The sequence below is a fragment of the Musca vetustissima genome, unplaced genomic scaffold, assembly GCF_032173495.1.
Source record: "Musca vetustissima isolate MV318-11 ecotype Yass unplaced genomic scaffold, APGP_CSIRO_Mvet_v1 utg29865, whole genome shotgun sequence".
NCBI classification, from domain to species: Eukaryota; Metazoa; Arthropoda; class Insecta; order Diptera; family Muscidae; genus Musca; species Musca vetustissima.
Genome location: NW_026879333.1, coordinates 146,310 through 172,334, shown reverse-complemented (window position 1 = coordinate 172,334; position 26,025 = coordinate 146,310). Strand labels below are relative to the sequence as shown.

At 36.6% G+C, this 26,025-nt stretch overlaps 1 protein-coding gene across 1 annotated transcript; it reads left to right on the top strand.

Moving 5' to 3' along the window:
- Positions 1-924: 924 nt before the first annotated feature.
- LOC133324215 (synaptic vesicular amine transporter) lies at positions 925-17,779 on the top strand. Its single transcript, XM_061533062.1, has 9 exons — positions 925-1,111; positions 7,974-8,073; positions 8,338-8,771; positions 11,426-11,529; positions 11,582-11,744; positions 14,488-14,528; positions 14,584-14,889; positions 17,262-17,624; positions 17,681-17,779. The coding sequence occupies exons 1-9, from the start codon at positions 925-927 to the stop codon at positions 17,777-17,779; spliced, it is 1,797 nt and encodes a 598-aa protein (XP_061389046.1).
- Positions 17,780-26,025: the final 8,246 nt, after the last annotated feature.

The following is a 26,025-nucleotide window of genomic DNA, read 5'->3' as shown; positions in this document are numbered from 1 at the left end:
CTGTCCCTTTCCATCGCATTTCCTGTAATGCAATAATATCGGCTTTGTAATTCTTGAGGGTCAATATTTTATAACCTTGTAAATTTAATTTGAATAATCGAGTACTCTCCTCAGCCTTAATTTTTAAATAAAATCAAGTACGTCTCTGATACTATTAAAATTAAATGATACAAACACACACTCACGTACACACAATATCAGAACTTTTTGTTGACATGACACCGAACAGAACAGTTTTAAATCTTACAGACTCCACAAACACATGCACACACACCCGTACAGACGAACACACACACACATGCATACAATGAAAACTTTAACATCGAATAATATAACATTAAAAAAAGGCTTGTTGGCTTTGCGCCTGTCGTACATGTCAGTCAGTCAGTCTGCCAGCCATCGATTCAGTCAGCTAGTTGAAAACAAAAACTTAAGCCATATAAAATAAAGTATCGACATATTGATACGTTTCAATACAGCCTCAGGCTTCGTGGCGTTAACACCTGTTGAATTTCGCGCTCTTAACATTCTTTGCGGATACAACAAGAGAATAAACAAAAAATTAAAAAACAACTCAAGTATAGTGGTTAAATAAACACACAAAAAAAAGTTAACAGATTTCTATTAATGGTGGTTTATATTTAAAGCATATTTTTAGGCTGTTCATTAGCAGCATCGTCATTGTCAGCAACAAGTGTTCACATATGCTTACATTAAGTGTGCAAGTGTGTAACCGTATGTTATATATTCGTTTGTGGCTGTGTGTGTGTGCGTGCGTATATTTGAATATAAAAGTGGAGTGGCATATGTTCACAAATTGATTTAAAAAAAGAATTAATTAAAGGAAAACATAGTTTAAACATTTTAATTAATTTATAGTGAAACTTTTAATAGTTAGTAAGAAGAAGAAGACGACGAATAAAAATGACTGAACCGGGTGAAAATATCAAAAATATGGATACTACTGAATCTCACCAGGCCTCAACACTTAATCCGACCTACAATCAACGCCGCACCTCAAGTCCAAATTATGGCACATCAAATCGCAGCATGATTGCGGTGATTGTTTATTTGGCCCTACTATTGGATAATGTTCTGCTAACAGTTATTGGTAAAGATTTGTTTGGTGTAGAATTTTATTCTCTCTTATTTCTAGAAATACAAAAAACAAAAAAAAAAAACAAAAATGTTACAGTTAAGAAAATATAGTTAATAGCTTAATTAAGAAATGAAAAAAAAATTGAAATTTTGTACAAAGGCTGTTCAAATGGTATTTTACATTCAAATGGAAGAAGATGGACCCAAAGTTTTTTTTTAATTGTACATACAATAATTTTGTGAATCGATTTGTGCATGTCTACCCATCTGTCGGGTTTGTATTTTTCTCAACAACACCATTAAAATTGTATAAAATCGATTCAGATTTAGATATACCTTCCATAAATATTTTTGGCCGATTTCATGTAAATGGTGCAATCAACATTTTTACAATTTTTACAGCGTATTGAATTATATCCTGATTCTAATAGCTAAAGAGGCTATAAAGATTTTGCTGCGGGAAAATGTGCCTCATCGAAATATTGCTTTTAGACCCCATGTTTCTACAAACCAAATCCGTTTCAGACAATTTGGAGTCGATTTACAAATGTCCGTCCGTCCGTCTGTCTGGTCGTTGGTGCGCACGATAACTCTCGAAGGAAGTAACCGTTTTCATCCAAACTTTGCACATCGTAATGCTTCTTCCAAACTTAGTTCATGTTTGAAGATGGAGAATATCGGTCCACTCCTTCTGGTACCTCCCCCACAAAATGGTGAAAATTGTGCTAAAAATATTTTTTATTATATCATGCGAACGGACTATTCGATTTCAACCAAACATCGTACAACCGATTATCTTTATCAAACCTAGATAAAGTCTGATGATGGGACCCATTGATCCACTTCTTCTGGTACCTCCCTCACAAATGGCAAAAAATTTCAATATTTGCAAAATTAGGCGAATGGAACGTCCGATTTGAACCAAAATTTGCACAACCAAATATATTTACCAGGCATTGATCAAGTCCGAAGGTGGGACCCTTCGGACCATCTGGTAGCTCCCCTACAAAGGGTCAATATTTTATAAACTTGTAATTTTTATTTGAAATGAATGCAATACCGATTATTCATGTCATTCGGCAATTTATTCAAAGTTTGGTGGTGTACCATTTATAAATGCAGACCGATTTAAAAGACTGCTGTTAAAATGCAGAATCTTCTAGGTTCTATTTGGTACTCTATGTAAAATATTATAAAAACTGTATAAATCAGTCGAAAACATACATATAAAAATATCGCAAACGATATCTACAAAACTTAATATACGTAAATAAGTAAAAACGTGTCTGTCGGTGTCAGGCGCCGACAGATATATACACTCAACCTATGGTTCGCAGAGGTCTTCGGAATTGTAATATATAGATATATTGAAGTCGGTTCATATTCTACGTTTGATGCTACTTTTGTTCGATCCATAGGGTAATAAAATGGAGTTTTTGGTATATGTTCAATTTTTATACCATCAGCCTAATGACACTTTGCTACTGTAAAAATGAGCATAATAAAACCAGTGATCGGAGCAGTATAGTCGGACGGGGCCGACCATATGATACCCTACACAACTACCACGAAAAGCAAACTTTCTGCGTTTCTATATTCTGAGCCTGGGCAATATTTCGTGATATTTGCACCCTTTTTGCAGATTATAGATGAACAACTTCACTTTCTAACCCTGGCATATTTTCCAAAATGTTTTTTCTTGAAGTGAATTTTTACGCCATAAAATAAAAAATGGTCACTTTAGGTTTTTGTTCATTTGACCCTCGGAATATCATCATCTAAACAGCCGCTCTAAGTAGTTGGTCAGATCCCCTTCATCTTGTGAAATATGTGATGTTCTGGTATAATTGCCTCTAGAGCGACTAGAAAATCTAACAAAATTAAAGTTTTCTGTTCATTGCACCCCTTGAATTAAATCTTAACTTCACCGAAAACTATAGGCGTCGTCCTTGACCATAATTGGAACTTCATGTACAATTTCAAAGTGATCAGCGCGACATTTCCGTCCTCTAATGGAGTAAGAGTAATACTGGGTACATAGTCACCTTTACCTAATTACGGATAACTCCCACATCAGAGTACATACAGCCATATAATTGGTATTAATTTGAAGGTCAACAACTCCTCTTGGATATATTATCAACTTCTCGGGGATATGTCCTTCAGGAGCAAGTATATATGCCCCAGAATAAAGATTTTGTAATTTTTCACACAAAAGTCAGGGTCCATTTGACCCGCTAAATATTGACCGATCTTTATCAAATCAGGCATGCTTATTCTTTGGTCCGACCCCCTTCTTCATGCAAAAATTCGGGGTGTTTGGGCCATAATTGCGGCCTCTGGAGCGACTAGAAAAACCGACAAAACTGTGGCCTGTATCGTGTTTACAAATTATAATGGACAGACGGACGGACGGACGGACACACATGTCTAGATCGACTCAGCTAGTCGAGATATGACGATCGGTATACTTAAAGGTGGGTCTAGGACCAATATTTCGCGGTGTTACAAACATTTGGGGCTGCACAAAGCTATAATACCCTGACAACATAGTTGTGTAGGGTATAAAAATTAAGTTTTCGGTCCACTTCATTCCAAAATTATTATCTGATCATCACCGAAAATTATAGGCGTTGTCCTTGACCATAACTGGAACCTCATGGAACATTTCAAAGCGATCAGCGCTATAGTTCCGCTCTCCAGAGTGATAATGGGTTACTAAATAATATACGGATACCTGTAAATATTTAGGTGTAACTCCCACATCCGAGCACATAAAACAATATAATTGGTATCAATTTTAAGGTCAACCACTCCTCTTGGATATACTATCAATTGTTCGGGTCTATGTCCTTCAGGAGTAAATATATATGCCATAGAATACAAATTTTGTCATTTTTCACACAAAAGTCAGGGTCCATTTGACCAGCTAAATATTGACCGATCTTTATCAAAACATGCATGCTTATTCTCTGGCCCGATACCCTCCTCCATGCAAAAATTCGCGGTGTTTGGGCCATAATTGCGGCCTCTGGAGCGACCAGAAAAACCGACAAAAATTTAGTATTTGGTCCATTTCATCCCCTAAATATTAACCGATCTTTTCCAAAAACAATAGGGGTCTTCATTGGCCAGAACCCATCCTACATGCAAAATTTCGTGAAGATTGGTCCATAACTGTGGCCTGTATCGTGTTTACAAATTATAATGGACAGACGGACGGACGGACGGACGGACACACATGTGTAGATCGACTCAGCTAGTCGAGATATGACGATCGGTATACTTAAAGGTGGGTCTAGGACCAATATTTCGCGGCGTTACAAACATTTGGGGCTGCACAAAGCTATAATACCCTGACAACATGTGTAGGGTATAAATATTGGTTTTAGACCTCAAGTGCCTTTGGACAAAAATCCGTTTCAGAAAATTTGGAGTTGAATTACAAATGTTCATACGTCAGTCTGTCTGGAACTTTCAAAGGGAGTAACCGATTTCAGTACAATGTGTCTTCCAAACTTAATAAGTTCGGGAAGCGGAATATTGGCCCACTCCTTTGCTCTACAAAATGGTCAAAATTTAGCTGACAATTTTGTTATATCATGCGATTTGAACCAAACATTGTACAACCTAATATTTTAACTAAGCCTGTATAATTTTGTATAGATGGGACATATCGATCCACTTTTTCTAGTAATTATCCCAAAAAGTTGCAACATTTTGAAATATTATAAATCTAACCGAATATTCAAATTTCATCAAACCTTTCTCATAATAATTTTAAGAAACACAGATCAAGTCAGAATATGGTAAACATTGGTCCACTCCTTTTTGTACCCACTACATTAGGTAAAAGGAGTCAACATTTTAAAACCTTATAAAATAAAGCGAAAGGAGTAACCTATTAGATCCATTGATCCATTTTACCAAACCTAAAGGGTGACTTCTTTTGGCACCTACCCATAGATGATCAACTCTTTAATAAAAACAAGTAAAAAAAGTGTCAGTCGGTGTTGCCGACAGATATATTCCCCCAGCCTATGGTGTGCGGAGGTCTTCGGAATTACACACAGATTTTATTATTAGCTTTATATAAGAAAAATATTTTTATCAAAGATGTTTGGACTATTTGTGGGGGAGGTACCAGAAGGAGTGGAACAATGGGTCGCATCTTCAGACTTAATCTAGACTTCGTAAAGATAATGGGTTGTGCAAAGTTTGGTTCAAATCGGGCATTCCATTCGCCTAACATTGGGCTTATAAATATCGAAAATTTTGACCAATTGTGGAACAATGGGTCCCATCTTCCTAATGGATCTAGGCTTGGTAATGATAATAGGTTGTACAAAGTTTCGTTAAAATCGGATAGTCCGTTTGCATTTTATTATAAAATTAATTTTTAGAACAATTTTAACCATTTTGTGCCAGAAGGAGTGGACCTATCTTCGACCTTAAACTAGGTTTGGAAGAAATATTAAGATGAAAGTTTGGATGAAATCGGTTGCTGCCTTCGAGAGTTATCGTGCACACCAGCCAGACAGGCAGACAACGGACGGACGAACGAACGAACGAACATGTGTAAATTGACTTCAAATTTTCTGAAACGGATTTGGTCCAAAGAAACCCAATATTTCGATGAGGCACATTTTTACCGTATCAAGTGTATATAAAAAAATACCTTATATAAAGCTAATAGTAAATCATTTGTGATATAAAGATGACTGACCTTAATATTAATACTACATATAAATATAGTGAAATTATAGGTTATATAGGTCCATCATCTCTGATACCCCCCACCCACAAAATGTCACAATTTTGCATAATAATAGTACAAAAACAAAAAATGCTCCAGCACGATTTGTATACTTTTCCCTGAGCTTTTTCTGCTGACGAATTTCGTTGACTTAGCATTCCAGAATTTCATGTGATATGTCAGAGCTCGCATTGTAAATATCGAACAATTGATTGTCTTCTATCGCTTTTCGAATTTTTACAAAGATTTCATTTTCAGGAAGAAACACTCCAAATTGTGATATAGCACTCAGAAGTGATCGTCCTACGTTGCTAAAGCGGATCAGTCACCTCATTAACAGTGAACTTGATCTTTCCATCAAATTCGTGGCCTTCCCCTTCAAAGTGAACCATAATTTGGCTCGCTTTTATATTCCTTTTAAGCTAGGGCATCCTCATCCATTAGCACAACATGGCCTAGCCAATGTAGTCGCTGCAGCTTGATCCGTCTGTCTATGTCGATGTCCGAGAATAGATGGTACAGCTCATGGTACATTCAACTCAGATCGCCACGTAGATCTTTCGAAGAATTTTTCTTTCAAACACACCAAGAGCTGCCTTATGTGCTTGCGCAAGTAGTAATGCTTCAGATCCATATAACAGCACGGGTAATATCAGCGTTTTGTAGAGTGTGATGTTGGTCAGGCGAGAGGTGGCTTTGTTTTTGAGTTGCTTATTCAGACCATAGTAGTATCTGTTGGCCAACACTATCCATCTCCGAATTTCAAAACTGAAGTCATTAGTTTTATTTATTTTCCCTTCCGAATTTTGCATTAAAATTTCCTAGCAGGGCAGCGGTAATATGTAATATGCTGTTTTTAGGCGCTCATAAAAAATGTCTTTGGTCTGTTCATCTTTGTCTTCCGTATGGACGCAAATGAGACTGATGTGGAAGAACTTCGCTTTTATGCAAATTATAGCAATTCGCTCATCTACTGGCGTGAATCTGGAGACGAGGTCTTTTATTCTCCGCAGCTGTATTCATGTCTCGTTTCATGGCAGCTATAATACAGGGCGTAATCATCTGATTTACTTACGCCAGTCCCCTTTTCATCGCATTTCCTATAAGGCAATAATATGGGCTATGTGCTTCTTGAGTATATCCGCCCAATGCGAAAACTGTGCCTGTTCTGTACAACTTGCACATATTCCAAGTACAGATTAGCAGATCGTGGTCCTTTATATGTTTGCGGGGTTCGTCAATATTTCGGTTTTCTTTTTCGTTGCTTTTTCGTAGCATTAATTTTTTCCGAGTGTGGGCAACTAACCCGACGCCTCAACCCATTTTTTATAGTTCTTATGGGTGAACTCGCGGCACATATTAGCTCACTATTTCAACGGGAGATGAAAATAGTTACCCCAGGTGACATTGCGGGGAGGTCAGTGTCCACAATTGAGATGAAAGAGGGACCAAGATAAGCCTGGGCTTCGCCATGTTAAAGCCAATCAGGAACGTTGCTTGGTATATATCATCCCCTACGCCACCCGATCTCCTGTGCTGAGTTTTCAAAATTTATTTTTTTTTTCAAAGACCAACTCGTGGTTGGAGTTCCAAAGAAATATTTTTTTTGAAGAACAAATGCAGGCGTCAATTTTGAAAAGATTGTTGTCTCCATGAATTATAGGGTCACCAGAAAAAATTGAACACACCATACTAAAACATATGACCTATGTTTAATTTCCACTTCTGAATTTTAACTACTCTCCCAGGCCATCCATACATACCCCCAAAATCTTCCCACACTCCCCATGGATATTTTGGCTCGTATTTAAAATAAATACATATAAGGTCCTGTATCATGGTTCTGTAATTTTATTTTTAATGTAATCTTGTAATCATCAGAAATATGGTGTAGCTTTTTTATTTAATGACTACTATTTTTGGTACTTAACATTGGTGTTGTTGTTTTTTTCACATTCTACAAGTTGTACATTATTACATTTCGTCCTTTCTTCTCTTTTCTTTTCATGTACTCTCACTTAACCCCTTTTGGGGTGTTTGTGGATGTTTTTCATTCATTCTGGTCGTTGTTGTTGTTTTTCTTGTTCATCCATAAAATTGATTTGGTTAACACACGCAGTGCCCATTTTGCCCGATTATCTTGCTAACATAAACAATAGAACACTGGTGCTGCTGCCACCAACGGCATATCCAGTGACAGGAACAGGAAAAACAACTGGGTCGATGTTGTCGTCATCATCATCACTACCATTCCCACATAATAATAATAATAACATGACCCCCATGTACAACATGGGGTTGAAGAATAACAGTGGTGGTCCTGTCGTCATTGATGATACAATGCCAACAGCCAAACATATGGCTTATCGTAATCTGGATGGAACAGTTGCAGCAACAGTGGCAAAAACACAACCGTTAACTGCACAGCATCCTTCACAATATTATTTCAACGCACAGTATCAACAGCAGCAACAACAACACAGTTCACAGCCAATTCAGCATGTCATGACAAAGCATCCGATACCGGGCAAATCGATGGTTAATTTTTCACTAATACATTTGGCAACGGATGATAATGGAAAATTCTTGCTATCGACATCGTCGCTGACGACCGACCAACAACAAAGTAACAGTGGAAATTCTTTAAAATTGGGTTACAACAGCAACAGCAGCAGCAATGCCAAAGATAAAGGATTAAGGGGACATTCGCAGCAGCAGAATGGCAACGATGGTCGGAAGAACGATGGCGCTGATAAGGAGTTGTTGGAAAGTGAAAATGGTTCTATTGGTGTTCTGTTGGCCATGAAGGCATTGGTCCAATTGATATTTAATCCAATTGTTGGAAATCTCTCTATAAAATATGGTTATCGTTTGCCGATAGTTATGGGTACATTTTTCCTGCTCATCTCTTCGTTGGGTAAGTATTTGAGTTAAAAATAAATAAACATTTTTCAGTCACTGTAATCTAAAGAAATATACTATCCGCTTTTGACGTATCGTATGTAGTATACACTAATAGCGCATTTTGTCATTAGAATAAAAATATGGAGTAGTGGCTGTAATAACGGGGTTCATGGTCCTTACTATGAATTAGGTGTAGAATGATGTGTGTTAAGTTTCCTGAAAATTGGTTCAGATTTAGATATAGCTCCCATATATATTTTCGTCCGATTTAATGTAAATGGTGCACCAAAGTCCCTATATATCTTTCAATTTGCACGAAATTTGGAACAGCGTAATGAATTAGGTCTAGAATAATGTGTGTTAAGTTTCCTGAAATCGGTGCAGATTTAGATATAGCTTTTGTATCTGACCAAATGAAAAATTTAGTATCGGTTGCAGAATGACATGTTTATGGATCCAATTTCATTTTACTGGTCCATTAAAATGCAACTTCTTTTAGGATTCATCTGTTGAATATACCCAAAGTGGTGAAGGGTATTATATAGTCGGCTCCGTCCGACTTTACTACTTTCCTTACTGGTTTAAGTTTTATTTTCTTTCACTTACCCATATGACCCATATCATCCGTCCCATTTTCGGTATTTCTAAATACATTGTAGAACTTTGGGTTCTTGAAAAAACTTTGGGTTTGAAAATATATTTGCAGTCAATTCCTATGAGTAAACCTCATATAAAGTTCATGTTCTATTTTCGATATTTTTAAGTTCTTAGCTGCATTCTATCTACGAAGTGACTATAATTTGGCATATCTTTGCCGCAAATGTTCGATCTAGGCCCATGTTTTGCTTATGACGTGCATATAGCTGCCGTTCCTACTTGGGTTTTAAAGAACTCAGCTATATTTTCCCAAAGAAGTGTCTGAAACACTTTTTTTTGCCGTCATATAAAGGTCTCGACGAATTTTCGGTATTTTGAATCCAACCGTTCGTCTTGCTAAGTAGCGGTGGTAAATTTCGATATAGATGTTGTAATATTTTTTTTTCCATACATAAAGGGAAAGATAGGGAATATCGATCCACTAACAACCGAATTTTACAATACAAAGTGCTGTTTTGGTAAGTTCAATGGTCCCGCCAGAATATAACGCACACCAAAGAGTCACACATTATAGATAGATAAGCTTCTCAACAATGACTCTGGCGTTGTAGGAGCCCTAGGTTCGACACTTGAGATTGTTGTCATGGAAATGAACCTCAAGGGTAAATATGATGTATGCAAGGAATTTCGGATAATTTCCATGCTTTTAAAAGACACAACAGACAGTGTTGGTCCCAACCGAACTTTATAATGGTTAAGATTCAAGTTTTGATGCAAACATACGTCGAACAGAAATATTCTCTGTTGTTCTTGAGTGACGTCCGCAGGTGTTATCACTAATAGCTGGTGGTTCCACTTTTATACCCTACACCTAACATGCAAAATGAAACGAGATATACCCGTGTTTACTTTTGTGGATGTGCAAAGAATTCTGTGGAGTTCGATTAATGCAAAGAATTCTGTGGAGGTCGTTTAATGCATATCCATCTATCCGTCCGTCGATTGGACCATGTATTACTGCAAATTGCCGACCTTACTTACCCTTCTTTTGTTCGATCGAGTCAATATGTTGTAAAAGACTATAATGACGTGTGAAAATGACCATTTTAATCGGTTCATATGTAGATATATCGGTTTAAATCCGTTATGAATGAGGGCCGTTCGGAATCTATCAATGAAAGAGAATCGTTAGTTTTTCAATAAAATATTTGTATTTTTCAATATAATCTCCTGAAACTTCAGTACACTTAGTCCAACCAGCAATTCTATACCTTAATCAAAAAAGACCGGGGCTTAAATTTCGGTGGTCAACCGAAGGTGCACATTTTCAGCTGACCTATTTGGCAATTAAACACGATTATTTTTGTTTATTTGTTTATAAACTGCTGGACAACTTTTCGAATCATTTCTGCTAATGTTGATGTTTTCTTCCACCCACGTCCTTGACGTCGGGCTACGCTACCAGTATCACGGTAACGAGCGATGTTACGAGACACAAAAGATTTGTTCACATTTAAATGCTGGAGTGCTCTAACGATAGCCATTTGGGGTTTTCCAGCCAAATATAAAGAAATCACCCTATGACGCTTGAATTCCATCACGAATCACTTTTTTTCTGGAAAATTCTCACCAAAATGCTTTGTTCGCTTGTAAACAATGCAATGAGCTGTCACTGGACAGCTGTCGGACGAGTGGCTTAGAAATGACAGCAGTCTGAAGTTGGTTGCAGTTTTTTCATCTCAACGGGCTTAAAAAATTACAAAAATGACACTGTGTTAATCGATGGCACTGTGTGGACTAGCTGGAGGAGGACCTACCTCCAGTTTTCAAAGAGAGATAAGTTTCGGGTAACGATACCGTCTATTATTCAGCAATTGGTGATTTTGGGCACAATTTTTATACGAAATGGCTATAATTTGATAGTTTGGCTCTTCATTCCAATCTTCAAATTTTCCATCAATAATTTACCAAGTCTATGTTCCCATATTAAAGTCCCGATTGATTTTAGGTATTTTGAATAACCAGCTCAACTTTTTTACTTGTTACAAAATATTTCCGATTTTGTTGTAGTTTTTGCTGTTGGTGAAACATATGGTACATTGTTAATTGCCCGTTCGGTTCAGGGTATTGGATCAGCTTGCATTGGTGTATGCGGCATGAGTTTGGTGGCTCAGGTAAGACGATTTAAGGAACATCCTATTTTGTAATAATCAATTTTTTATCTAGCACTATCCCGAAGAAGATCGTCGTTCCAAAATAATGGGTATTATATTGGGTAGTATTGCTTTGGGTGTCTTATTGGGCTATCCCTTCGGTGGGATACTGTATGACCTGTTTGGCAAATCGGCACCATTTATAATACTCTCAACTATTATTTTTATTAATTTGGGTAAGTGTTACGTATATATTTTTCTCAAAACCATGTCAGGGTATGTTTAATGGTTCCGGATGTAGGATACAGTGAAATTCGCTTATAATCTATTACACATATAGGACTATTTCAGATTTATTATTTTATTATTTATAATTCCAGATGTAGACCCAAAACTAATGGACTATTGCTGAAATTCTCTTGTATCGACTTTAAGCGAACTTACTTACTTTACTTACTTAGCTGGCTTGTTACAGAATGGTTGTTCCATAAGCCGAGCTTAAAAAAGATTTCCAAGCGCGTCGGTCTTGTGCGCAAGTCCAAAAATTTGGAAGACCACGTTCCAAGATGTTGTTTTCTACTTGGTCTTTCCATCTAATTCGTGGCCTTCCCCTTCTACGGGAACCATCAGTAGGCTCATTTTTATATGCATTTCGAGCTGGGGCATTTTCATTCATCCGCACAACATGGCCTAGCCACCGTAGTCGCTGCAGCTCAATACGACTGACTATGTCGATTCCGCGTATAAATTGTAAAGCTCGTGGTTCATTCGACGCCGATATTCACCGTCGAAGCAGATCGGTCCGTAGATCTTTCGGAGAATTTTTCTCTCAAACACCCCAAGAGCTGCCTAATCTGCTTGCGAAAGTACCCATGCTTCTGATCCATATAATAGCACGGGTAGTATCAGCGTCTTGTAAAGTGTGAGTTTGGTCTGGCGGAAGGTGGCCTTGTTTTTAAACTGCTTACTTAGACCATAGTAGCATCGGTTGGCCATCACAATCCTTCTCCGAATTTCAAAACTGATGTCATTCCTTTTATTTATGGCGGTACAAAGGTATATAAAGTCTTTTACTACCTCGAAGCTGTAGTTCTCAAGTTCCACAGTTGGTCCGAGTCTACTGGATGTCTTGCGCGTTGACACCATCAGCTTGGTCTTCTCGCCGTTTACTGCCAGACCCACTTTGGCAGACTCCTTATCAATTTGTTCAAAGGTGGATGTTACCGCTCTCAATGTTCGACCCATTATATCGATGTCATCGGCGTAGGCGAGTAACATGTGTTGTTTGGTGTACAGAGTGCCATTTCTGTTCACTTTTGCCTCTCGTATGACCTTTCCAGCATTATGTTAAAAAGGTCACACGACAAACTGTCACCTTGTCTGAATCCTCGTTCGGTATTGCAGTGTTCCGATAGGTCCTTTCCTACTTTAATAGGTGGTATGTGTCGATGTGTTTTTCGTGGGTCTTTTCCAGGATTTGGCACAGAGTGAAAATCTGGTCAATGGTGGATTTGCCAGGTCTTAAGCCGCATTGGTATGGTCCGATGATGTCATTGACCATTGGCTTCAATCGTTCACACAGCACACTGGATAGCACTTTATATGCGATGTAAAGGAGACTTATTCCTCTATAGTTGGCACTTATATCGTCTTGTCTCCTTTTTTGTGCACGGGACACAGGATGCTGAGGTTCCAATCATTGGGCATGCATTCATCTAGCCAAATTGTGCTAATCAGCTGGTGCATGCTCCTGACCAGCATCTGGCCACCAGTCTTGAATAGTTCGGCCGGTAACCCATCGGCTCCTGCTGCTTTGTTGTTCTTGAGCCGATTAATTGCTTTTATGACCACATCTTGGCTAGGTGGTATACAGGCTATACCATCATCTCTTATTGGCTCTGGGGTATCGCCACTATTTGATACTAGAAGCTTTTCGAAATGCTCCTTCCAGATCCTCAACACGCTGTCTGTTTCTGTCACCAGGTATCCTTCTTCATCTCTACAGGAGGAGCATGTGCCTGCACCAAAGCCTTCGGTTTGGTGTTTTACTCGTTGGTAAAATTTCCGGACTTCATTCTGACTCCTGTACATCTCGATTTGCTCACGCTCACGTTTTTCTTGTTCTTTCTTCTTTTTTCTGAAAACACGTTTCTCCTCTCTCCTTTACTCCCGATAATTCTCCATCACATTACGTGTTGCTACTGTCTGCAGGGTTGCCCTATACGCTGCGTTTTTCACATCAGTAGCATTACGACACTCCTGATCGTACCATGGGTTTCTTGGTGGTGGTTTTTGGTACCCAATTGTTCTTTTTGCTGCAGTTTGTAGGGAGTGGGCAATTCTTTGCCATTGTGCTTCTATACTATTAACGGGACAAGAAGTGCTTTTTTCAAGCAGATGGGTAAGTTTAGCGGAGTAGGCCTCGGCTACTGGCCTACGAAAAGCTTCTGGAGACAAGGTCTTTTATTCTCCTGTTAAGGTCTTTTATTCTCCTCATGACAGCTATAATACAGGGCGTAATCGTCTGATTTACTTACGCCTGTCCCTTTCCATCGCATTTCCTGTAAGGCAATAATATCGGCTTTGTACTTCTTGAGTATATCCGCCAAAGCGAACACTGCGCCTGTTCTGTACAACGTGCGCACATTCCAAGTGCAGATTCGCAGATCGTGGTCCTTTATACGTTTGCGGGTGTCGTCAACATTAGGGGGGTTTGGTTTTCTTTTTCTTAACTTTTTCATAGTAGGTTGGGGTTTCCGAGAGTGGGCAACTAACCCGACGCCTCAACCCATTTTTTTATAGTTCTTATGGGTGAACTCGCGGCACATATTAGCTCACTATTTCATCGGGTGATGAGGTGGCACCGAACTTAACTGTACTAAATTCTAAAATAACACTTGAAATATTAGTAATAATTAGCATAAATTCTCATGATCCTCAATAATTGTTTTACTTCTGTTATTTTCAATATCAATTTAGGTTTACAACTTATAACAATGGATTTATCTGTACAATCGGAGGTAAACATATCACATTTTAATCCTTCGATTTTATTAAATGTCCCTTTTCTTGTAGGCCGTTGTCGATGTGGATCAACAGCAAAAACCCAAATGGAAACCATTGCTTCAATGTAAGATGATTTTGGCGATTGTAATTGCAATATGGTTTTCAACGTCGACCATGGCAATATTGGAACCTTGTCTCCCCTTGTGGCTAATGACTAATTTGAAACCCAATAAATGGCAATTGGGCACGGTTTTTATACCAGATTCGGTTGGTTATTTTGTCGGTACAAACTTTTTTGGTTCCATCGCCTATAGATTTGGCCAAATCAAAGTGTCCTGTATATCGCTATTGCTTGTGGGAATATCATCGATTTTGGTAAGTATAATTGGGGGAAGTATTTTGTTGTTGTGTCAGTTATTATATTTTCTGGCAGGGAGAATTAAAGAGGTGAAATTTACAGGATATAAAATATAGGGTAATGGACAGATATTCAGCACTTATTTATCTAGAGTATATTTGTACATATGATTGACGTTATATAGAGTTTTGAGAACCCACAATACTAAATTACAGCCAATTCGGTTGAAAAATGTGTACAAAATACCGAATATTGGGGTACCGTTATTTGTGGGCTAAAAAACGTGGAAAATATGTCCTATTTGCAATACAAAACATCCTAGAAGTACAATCAATGTCTGTGCAAAATTTCAGAGAGTCAAAAATTTAGTATTCAAAGACAAAATTTAGTATTCAAAGACAAATTCATTCATGATCGGATGTTTATATCATATTAAGGAATTTCAAAACAGACGTCATTCGTTTTATTTATGGCGGTACCAAGGTATATAAAATCTTTGATTGCCTCGAAGCTGTAGTTCTCAAGTTCCACAGTTGGTCCGAGTCTACAGGACGTCTTGCGCGTTGATACCATCAGCTTGGTCTTCTCGCCGTTTACTGCCAGACCCACTTTGGCAGACTCCTCAATTTGTTCAAAGGTAGCTGTTACCGCTCTCAATGTTCGACCCATTATGTCGATGTCATCGGCGTAGGCGAGTAACATGTGTTGTTTGGTGTACAGCGTGTCATTTCTGTTCACCTTTGCCTCTAGTATGACCTTTTCCAACAGGATGTTAAAAAGGTCACACGACAAACTGTCACCTTGTCTGAATCCTCGTTCGGTATTAAAGGGCTCCGAGAGGTCCTTTCCGACATTAACTGCTGATCTTGTGCCAGTTAAAATTATCCTGCATAGCCTAATTAATTTTGCAGGAATGCCAAACGCAGACATGGCTTTAAACACCTCTGAACGGATAGGACTGTCGAATGCGGCTTTATAGTCGACGAATAGGTGGAATGTATCGATGTGGTTTTCGTGGGGTTTTTCAGGGATTTGGGTGAAAATCTGGTCAAGAATGGATTTTCCAGGTCTGAAGCCGCATTGGTATGGTGCAATAATGATATTGACCATTGGATTCAGTCGTTAACACAGCACGCCGGGTAGCACTTTCCTACCGATTTTTTGCATTAAAATCGCCTAGAAGGATTTTAATGTTCAGGGCAGCGGTCATATGCAGTTTCTAGGCGCTCGTAAAAATGTCTTTGGTCTGTCCATCTTTGTCTTCCATCGGAGCATGGGCGCAAATGAGACTGATGTGGAAGAACTTCCCTTTTATAGGGTTATAGCAAATCGCTCATCTACTGGAGTGAATTTGGAGACGAGGTATTTTATTCTCCTATTAACCATAAATCCGCAGCCAAAAGTCACGTCTCGTTTCATGGCAGGGAGGGGTTTTCCGAGTGTGGGAAACTAACCCGACGCTTCAATGCATTTTTTATAGTTCTTATGGGTGAACTCGCGGCACATATAAGCTCACTACCGCAAGGAGGTCAGTGTCCACAATTGAGATTAAAGTAGGGCCAAGATAAGCCTGGGCTTCGCCATGTTAAAGCCAATCAGAGCCGTTGCGTGGTATCTATGATCCTCTACGTCACCCGTACTAATAGGAACTATGGAACAAAACAAATGATTTGGTTTCCTGAGGAGCGAAATGGCGTCCAACTATAATATACCCAATTTGTCGGCCTGTACGTACTTCGTCTGTAGGTATAATTCAGAAGTAGGACCACCATATCCATACTTTAAGGATAGATACTTTGGCCCAACTTTGAATGGCATTTTAAACACCAGTAATCGTATTCATAATTTCCTTTCGGTTTAAAGTAATCTGAAACTTTATCAGTGCATCAGTGCCCCGTTAATATCGGAGTACTCATTAAGCTTAGAACTTTGGACGATTTTCGAAAATTCACCAATTGAAATTGCTGGTATTTGAACAAAAAGTTCTTTTCTAAGAAGAGCAAAGAATTATGACACCACAGCCATTACCCGCTTTTATGTTTTCAAAGACCGAAAGGACGGCGTTATGCTGAGATTGCGAAAATAAAAATATTTGTAGAAAACTATATATTGTGGAATATTCGGAAAGTTTGATATTTTTGACGATGTGATGTAAGATTATGTGTTGTATACAGTCACTTGAAAATCAATTTTCCAAAAACATGAAATTAATTCGCAAACATTTTTTTGCGTCGGAAAGATGCTTGATGATCAGAATCATTGTAACTGATTTTTATTTTTTATTTTTTTTTGACAAAAAAGGAAAGAGATACAAGGATAAATATATCTCCCTTTTGAATTTGAAATTTTTTTATTTTACTTATTTCCTTCTTTTATATTTTTACTATAGATCCCCACAGCAACAACGGTGTCGCAATTACTCTTACCGCATTTTGGATTGGGCTTGGGTATTGGTATAATTGATGCTGCGTTGGTGCCACTATTGGCAACATTTGTCGATGCAACCTTATCTTCGGCTGACGATGAACAAATGGAAACAACCGATACACGAAGTACACATTCTATGTCTAGTTATGGCAGCGTCTATGCCATACAACAGACATCGGTGAGTTTGGCCTATTGTTTGGCACCCCTATTGGGCGGGGAGTTGGCTCAGGCATTTGGTTTTGTTTGGTTAATGCGAATTGTGGGAATTTTCAATATTATCTATGGTCCGATATTGGTGTATCTCTACTATAAATATGATCCGAAGGTAAGGACAACTTTTATTTATTAAAAAAATTACTAAATCTTCTGTTGTTTTTCAAGATTTTGCGTGACAAACAACATGAAATGTTGCTAAGTGGTGGCAGTTATGGCCGTGGTAGTAAATATAAACAACTGTATAATTCCGTTGACAATGAATAGATACCATCCATAGTATTCGGAATGTCACTTGAAAATTAAACCTTTAATGAATCCTCTCTTCTATAGCAATATTGTATCGTATGTATGTATGTCTGTATAAATCCTATGAATGTTTATTTTGATGTTTACTAACAAATGAATCTCTAAATAAAAATTAATTAAAGAAGTCAAATAAAAAACAAATGACAACTTTACGAAACAAAAATTGTCTGTAGTAAACGGCACCTAGGGAGTAGGTTCGTCATATCCAGAATACAGAACTCAAGAAATTGGTTCTAATCCAGTCCAATGTCTTCCGAAATCTCTTGCGTTCTGTCCTTGGTCATGTCCAGAGAATCACCAGGTAAATATTTTTATGATTTCTTTCAGATTTTTCATCCAAAATTATTTTAATTTATCAGAAGATCTCGCGGAGAAAGATATACAATTGTATAATTAGATCTTCAAGAGATCAATACCTCTTCGGCTCATACCCCAAATTCTTCACCTTAAAAAAGTCAAATATCCATAACTTCAGGAAATAGCCCAAAATCTTCAAAATCGTCATGTTCGGATAGAATTGTTCAGAGAGTCCTTAGTTTGTGAAAAAAGTGACAAGTCATTTTTAGATATGACGATATTGTTGAGTTGTGAAAGAGTTTTGTTTTCACAAATAGGAAAATGGCGCCCAATTAAATTATACCCTATACAACTATGTTGTAAGGGTATTATATCTAAAGCTATATCTAAATCTGAACTTATTTTCTCTAATTTCAATAGGGTTCGTCCTTGGGCCAAATAATTGACATGTGTCAAATTTCATCCAAATTTGGTAAAAAATGCGACCTGCACTTTGCTCACAAAAATACATGAACGGACGGACATGCACAAATCGACTCAGAAAGTGATTCTAGTGGAGTAGACGGCTCCTTTTTTGATCTAGATTTGGTAAAAATAAAATTTCCATTTTCCATACAGGCTTAGTTAAAACATTAGACGCACATTTGCAAATCGACTTGACATTATCTATAACTGATTTGGCCCCAAGTAACTTGGGGACTACAATCAATATATTCATGAGGCACATGGTTGTCGTGACAAACTCTATTACTCTCATTAGCTATAAGGTTGAGTGTAATAATGAAGACGAAGATAAATACATTTTATAGTGGCAAATTTAAGTATATAATTCGTTATTATTTTGGATTGAAAAGTGGCGCCCAACGTATAGTAATTTTAAAGAAAATCAATGTGGATTTTTTGAAATCACGATAAAGATCGCGATATTAAAAATACTGGTAGAAATTTTTTTCCAAGCAAAGAAGGTGTTATTTGGAATTCGGGTTCTTAATTTAGTGTTAACTTTTTTCAGAGCATACATAACCTACTAACAGACAATTCTCACTTACATTGTGCCTGAACTTTGTAAAAAAATTGAAATGCACATCACGTTGTGAAGGGTTTGAAAATTTCACCGAGCTAAACGATTTTTATACCCTTCACCCACTGTGGTACAGGGTATTAGTATTTGTGCATATGTTTGTAACAGGCAAAATGAATCGAGATAGGCACATGGTTCCTTTTGAGAATATGCATAGAATCAGAATAGAATAGAGTTAGTTTTGCTTAACTCGGTTCGAATTTAGATATAGCTCCTATATATAATTTCGTCCGATTTATGTAAAATTTAGAATTGCGTATTGAAATTACTACAGGATTCGGTTCATATTTAGATATAGCTCTATATTTTCGTCCGATTTCATGTAAATGGCGCGCCGAGGAATCTATGTATGGAATTTAGTCTAGAATGCTTTGGTTAAGTTTGAAATCGGTTCAGATTTAAATATAGCTCACATATATATATTAGTACCATTTTATGTAAATGGTGCACCATAGATCCTGCTCCAATTGCACGATATTTTGTTGTTGAAATCGGTTCAGATGTAGACATACCTCCTTCATATGGTGCAAATTGAGGAGCCTATGTCTGTTCGCTTTACATGAAATATTGCACAGCTTCCATATATATGTTCATTCGATTTCATCAAAATGATGTACCACATAACTAAAGTTTGTCTGCTTAGGACGTATTAGTGTACAATGTACCAAATCGAACCTAGAATAACGTGTATTGGATTTTGTGTCGAGATAAATTTCAGATAGCGCACTGTGTTGCAGCATACCAAATGGTGGATGCCATGGTAACTCAAATACGTCCATTTATATATAGATCTTATACATATTTTGCTCCATGATTAACATTCAATTTTTCATGTCCGATTCCATTCCAATGGTCCTCCAATAATCCTATAGTTATGTTTTATGCTTGATAATAAAACACATTGTTATTGTTCTTGTAATATTTTATTATAAATTCAATAGTTATTTATTATTTCGGCTAAAGACTTGATATTTAACCGATATTTCAAGTAACAACATTTAAATTTGAGATCAACATACGAACTAACTATTAAATATATAATCATCTTCTTACAAATTATAATTAAATTTTTATCGGTTAAGATTTTACTCCCTATTACTCTCTGTCTGAGAAGTATTTCGGGATTAAAGTGGGCAGTTTGCACAGAGATAAAAATAAGAGAGTTATAATAATAAGAGAGTGAGTTATGATAATAAGAGATATTTATAATAATAAGAGATAGATAGAAAATAAATGAATCTGTTAATGTCTTTATCATTAGATTAATATTTAAAGAAGACAAATAATTAGAGTAGAGAACATGATTACAGTAGGGGATATGGAATGTGACTCTATGTCTATTCTAACTAAAGTATATTGTACATATGAACACCTTTGGTTTTTAATTGTTTTATGGGTTGATTACGGATGGTAACCAGAGTTTAGTGGCGTTGCCACATTTGAATTAGGGATGGCAACTGTTATCAACTTCAGTTGCTTCAAATATAATTTTTCGGCAATCAATTATTTTTATTATTATTACAAAAGAACAATTTGAGGTCTTAATTGTCCAGATGGAAGCTCACACAAATGTAACACGTGGCGTGCGGACTTTTGGTCAAACAAAGCCAATTAAACACAAATCAGTGTTTAAGACTTCAACTTCAAGTACACCACTGCATCTTTTGGTAGCCGAAAATACGCCTTCAAGCTAAAATGAGCAGTTGATTGACCATTTCTCTAAACATAAGCATCTACTCACAGTACTAATGGTAGTTCTAATGGATTTATCTCTTAAATGCCTTCTAATAGATGCCACGCCTTCCACATCATTTTCATCATCAAAAAATATTTCCACGGAGCTTATCATCACTTATAATTAGTTTTTCTGAAATATTTAATTTAATTTGTTCTGTGTTTACAACATTTCTAGTTGCAGAAGTGTCAAAACAGTGTCAACTGAGAAAAGTTGATATTCATAATGTTATTTCAGTTTTATTTCGGTGGCGTTACCAGTTGAAGTTGCTATCCATAATCGATCCATTATTATTATGCTAATGCACTTTGTTATCTAGTTAATGTCTGGTCTGCATTATCGACAATAATATTACCAGCAATTGGCAACGCTACTTTTAAATTAAACGGTAATAATAACAAAGATGGCAATGTCGCAATGTTATAAAAATATTAAACAAACGATATTTACATTTAAATAGTTTACTTATAGAACACATTGGGAAGGATATATTAATTTGGGCAATTTAAAATATATAGTAGGTATTCTAATAACAAGAATAGACTGTATGACATAGTCTATAAATCCCATATGTGGTACTTAAACCAATTTTTTAACATTATTTTTATAAAGATATTATATGCTTCAACATAACGACGTTTTTTACTTCTTTTATTAGATATTCATAATGGTTAGATATTTATATAACTGGTCTGCTTTATCGACTGTAATATTATCTGCTATTGGCAACACTACTGTTAAATAAAACGGTAATAATAACATAGTTGTTAATGCCATATGTTTATGCTACATTTACGTGATACAAACAGAAGAAAGAACTATCAAAATATAAAACAAACGCTCTTCTTAGAAAAACTAATACCCATGTGCGAAATTTAGGAAATAATTTACCAATACAATAGTACAGTAAAATGTTTAGAATTTTGGAAGACCTTCTTCTGAAATTGGCAACACAACTATTAAATTTAATGGTAATAATAAAATATTTGGTAAGAATTTTTATACCCTCCTCCATAGTATGGATGGTATATTAATTTTGTCATTCCGTTTGTAACTCATCGAAATATTCATTTCCGACCCTATAAAGTATATATATTCTTGATCAGGGTAAAATTCTAAGACGATCTAGCCATGTCCGTCCGTCTGTTGTAATCACGCTATCTTCTGAAGGTATTGAGATAGGGTGCTGAAATTTTGCATACGTTTGTCCTTTGTCTGCAGGCAGGTCAAGTTCGAAGATGGGATATATCGGTCCACGTTTAGGCATAGCTCCCATATAACAGTACCTACCAATTTTCGGTATTTTGGGGTTCTTGTGCGCGTTTTTCAACCGTATACGCTGAAACTTGGCACATTGAGTTCTTATTAGGTACTAAATGTCTCTACAAAAATTTTTAAATTTAGGTCCACTTTTTCTGGTAGCCCCCATATAAAGGTACCTCCTAATTTTCAGTATTTTGGGGGTTTTGATCGTATTATTCCACCGAATTGGCTGTAATTTAGTATTTTGAGTTCTTAATGTACCAAATCTACCAAATCTCTCCACAAAAAATATAAATAAAGGTCCATTTTTTCAGATAGCCCCCATATAAGGGTACCCTCAATTTTCGGTATTTTGGGGTTCTTGAGCGCGTTTTTCAACCGAATTCGATGTAATTTGGTATTTTATAGTCGTATATGGTAACAAATCTCTCTACCAAACATGTTTAATATTCGCCCCCTTTTTGGGGTCGTCCCCATATAACCCCCTTTTTATATTAAAATAGTTATATGATTTGTTCCCTGTTTGGGTTTGTTTCTAAGACTCTGTAGTAATTATTTAGGCCTAGCTCCTGTGTGCGAGGTACCAGAAGGGGTGGGCCTATATTCCCCATGTTCGAACTTGAACTAATTTTAGAAGAAATAATAAGATGGACAAAGTTTGGATGAAATCAAAATTTTTTGAAACAAATTTGGTCCAAAGAGACATGGGGTCTAGGACCAATGTTTAGAACTATAATCGGTTTGTAGAAATGTCGGTATAGGTACACTTTTTGGTATGTTCCCTATATTTTTATATCAAGTACCTGTCAGTATATCTATGCTGGAGGGTATCCAAAGTTCGGCCAGTCCAAACTTAACGCTTTTTCACTTGTTAACATTCAAAACTTCACGTATATAATTATGAATTTGAACAGAAAATATCCTTAGGAAGTATCCCATCCGTAAAATATACTATGATAGTCTAGTTTTATAATATATTTGGAAAGTCGTTGTATTATTTATGACAATTTAAAATGTATAGTAGTTATTCTAATTATAAAAAAAAAACATGTCATACAATCCTCCTCTATGCGGTATTTAAACTCAAGTTTTATTTTTTATATCATTTTGATACATGATATTTTAGATATAATATGTTTCCACATAAAAATACGTCCATTTAAACGTAGTATTAACATTGAATACAACGCCCTCTACAATTGAAATATGATCACAATTTAAAATATCACGTTCGTCGTTTTTCTTTCGCCATATTCTTGTTAAAAATCTATCCAATTCGATGGAAATATAAAATGTATGCACATTTAGCGAAAACGAATAGCGACAGGTATCAACCGCCCAACAATCACCATCTACAGTGCAAATAAAATTACATCCCTACTTAGGCATGCATATTTTACATCCATACCTACTTACATTTTTATGATATGCGTCATAAAACAACCTTCTATTTCATCGCTGGTAAATGCAACTGAAAGAGAAATTTTCTGGTTTTTCCTGGGGTTTTCCAAAAGATTTATGAATACTTGGCCAGTAAGCAGGTATTTACCTAAGTACATGCTCAGCATATCCCAATATCCAAATGATCATATAACATGGATTAGCGTTATTCGAAATAATCCCAGTCCAATAAAGAAAAATCCGCGAGATAAAATGTTGTAAAATTTAATCTGTATATCTATCTGCAGAAATAAATCTGGGGACACTTATCTATGAATTTCTTCGGTGGATTTTCCCAGCTGCTCTGTTTCAATATCGAACAAATGAAATATGTACGTGCATGTAATCTTAGGCTGTTGAAAATGTACTTGAGAAAATTTTGTTGGGTTTGTTGCTTTCGAAATCATAGCTTAATAAAAATCCATGTTTTCTATTTTCTAAAGCAGTGTTTGAAGGAATGACCGAATCCGGTTGATTAAATATATGGAATTTAAAAATTTCAGAACGTGGTTTCGTGTGTTAAACATATGGACGTAAATTTTTGTCGAATATGTTTTTTTCCAAGCTTAGTGGTTATATATTCCAACAATGTCTTACGTTGTAGATTAATCGATGACACCCAATAGAAAATGTGAAGATATATAAGTATTTTCAGACATTGCTAGTACATCTAAGATGTTTGGTACTGCAAATGAAATATATTGGTTCCACATAACGAGAACCCCACTATTCGGTATTTTAAAATAGTCAAACATATTCACGGGTCTACTTCTCAAGGTCTTAGCGCAGTATGAGTTTTCTTTTAGAAGCTTCCTTGTTTGCTTTTGGTATAAGTAGTTTAGTTATTACAGTTCTTAGCGGAGTGCCTTAAGTGTTTCCTCCTTCCACATTGATTTATGTTTGCGAAATTTGGATCCAGTCAGACAGATTTGAAACTGTCTTAAACTGATTTCGTCCACATACGTTGTTATACAATATATTACATTGCGTACGAATATATGCATAAATATATATTCGTACCATGTAAAATGAAACGAGATATACACAGAATCACCTTATGTGTGTTTGCCCGTTCGTCTGGCAAATTACAGGTCGGATTTATATGATCTATAGGACTTTATTTAACATGCTTCGGTATGCCCGAAATTTACATCGTTTTGTTGTATGATTTGTTGCCATTTTAAAGGCAACTTAATAATGCCTCTCTCATAGAAGTCCTGTTCTCTATTTGTAAAAAACTATAGCTCTCGATTTTCACAATCCTTCCTAGATACCAATTTTTATACCCTACACAACTATGTTGTCAGGGTATTATAGCTTTGTGCAAAAGTTTGTAACGCCGCGAAATATTGGTCCTAGACCCACCTTTAAGTATACCGATCGTCATATCTCGACAGGCTGAATTAATCTAGACATGTGTGTTCGTCCGTCCGTCCGTCCATTATTATTTGTAAACACGATACAGGCCACTGTTATGGGCCAAACTTCATGAAATTTTGCATGTAGGACCGGTTTTGGCCAATGAAGACCCATATTGTTTTTGGTAAAGATCGGTTAATATTTAGATGAAATGGACCAAATACTTAATTTTTGTTGGGTTTTCTGGTCTCTCCAGAGGCCGCAATTATGGCCCGAACGTCATGAAATTTTACATGGAGAAGGGGATCGGGCCAAAGAATAACCATGCCGGTCAATATATAGCTGGTCAAATGGACCCTGAGTTTTGTATGAAAAATTACAAAATTTGTATTCTATAGCGTATATATTTACCCCTGAAGGACATAGACCCGAGAAGTCGATAGTAAATCCAAGAGGAGTGGTTGTCCTTTAAATGATATAAATTATATTGTCGTATGTACTCGGATGTGGGAGTTACACTTAAATATTTACAGGTGCTTAGGTATTCAGATATTATTTAGCAAGCCATTAACACACTAGAGGGCGGAATATAGCGCTGATGGTTTTGGCGTTATCAAGAACAGATAATAGGATCAGATAATAATTTTGGGGTGAAGTGGACCGAAAACTTAATTTTTTGTGTTTTTTTCGAGTCGATCTATAGGCTACAATTGAAAGCCGAACATCACAACATAACCCACGGTGAAGGGAATCTGGACAAGTAATTAGAAGGGCTGTACTGAATATTAGTGATATTTGTTGACCTCTAGTCGGTCAAGAGAGTGCAAATATCGCGAAATATTGCCCGAGCTCAGATCTACACCGCAGAAAGATAGATTTTCGTGGAAGTTGTGTAGGGTATCATATCCGACTACACTGCTCCGCTCACTGGTTTATCATTAAAGAAATTTTGCAATTCAAGAAAAATATGATAATCTCTTGGTGCCAAGTCCGGACTGTATGGCGGATGCATTAAAACTTCCCAACCAA

Excerpts from the sequence above, each read along its gene's own strand:
- LOC133324215 (XM_061533062.1), top strand. The coding sequence starts at position 925 with ATGACTGAACCGGGTGAAAATATCAAAAATATGGATACTACTGAATCT. Across the intron at positions 1,112-7,973 it reads TGTTCTGCTAACAGTTATTG|TGCCCATTTTGCCCGATTAT; the intron begins GTAAAGATTTGT and ends TAACACACGCAG. Across the intron at positions 14,890-17,261 it reads TGGGAATATCATCGATTTTG|ATCCCCACAGCAACAACGGT; the intron begins GTAAGTATAATT and ends TTTTTACTATAG.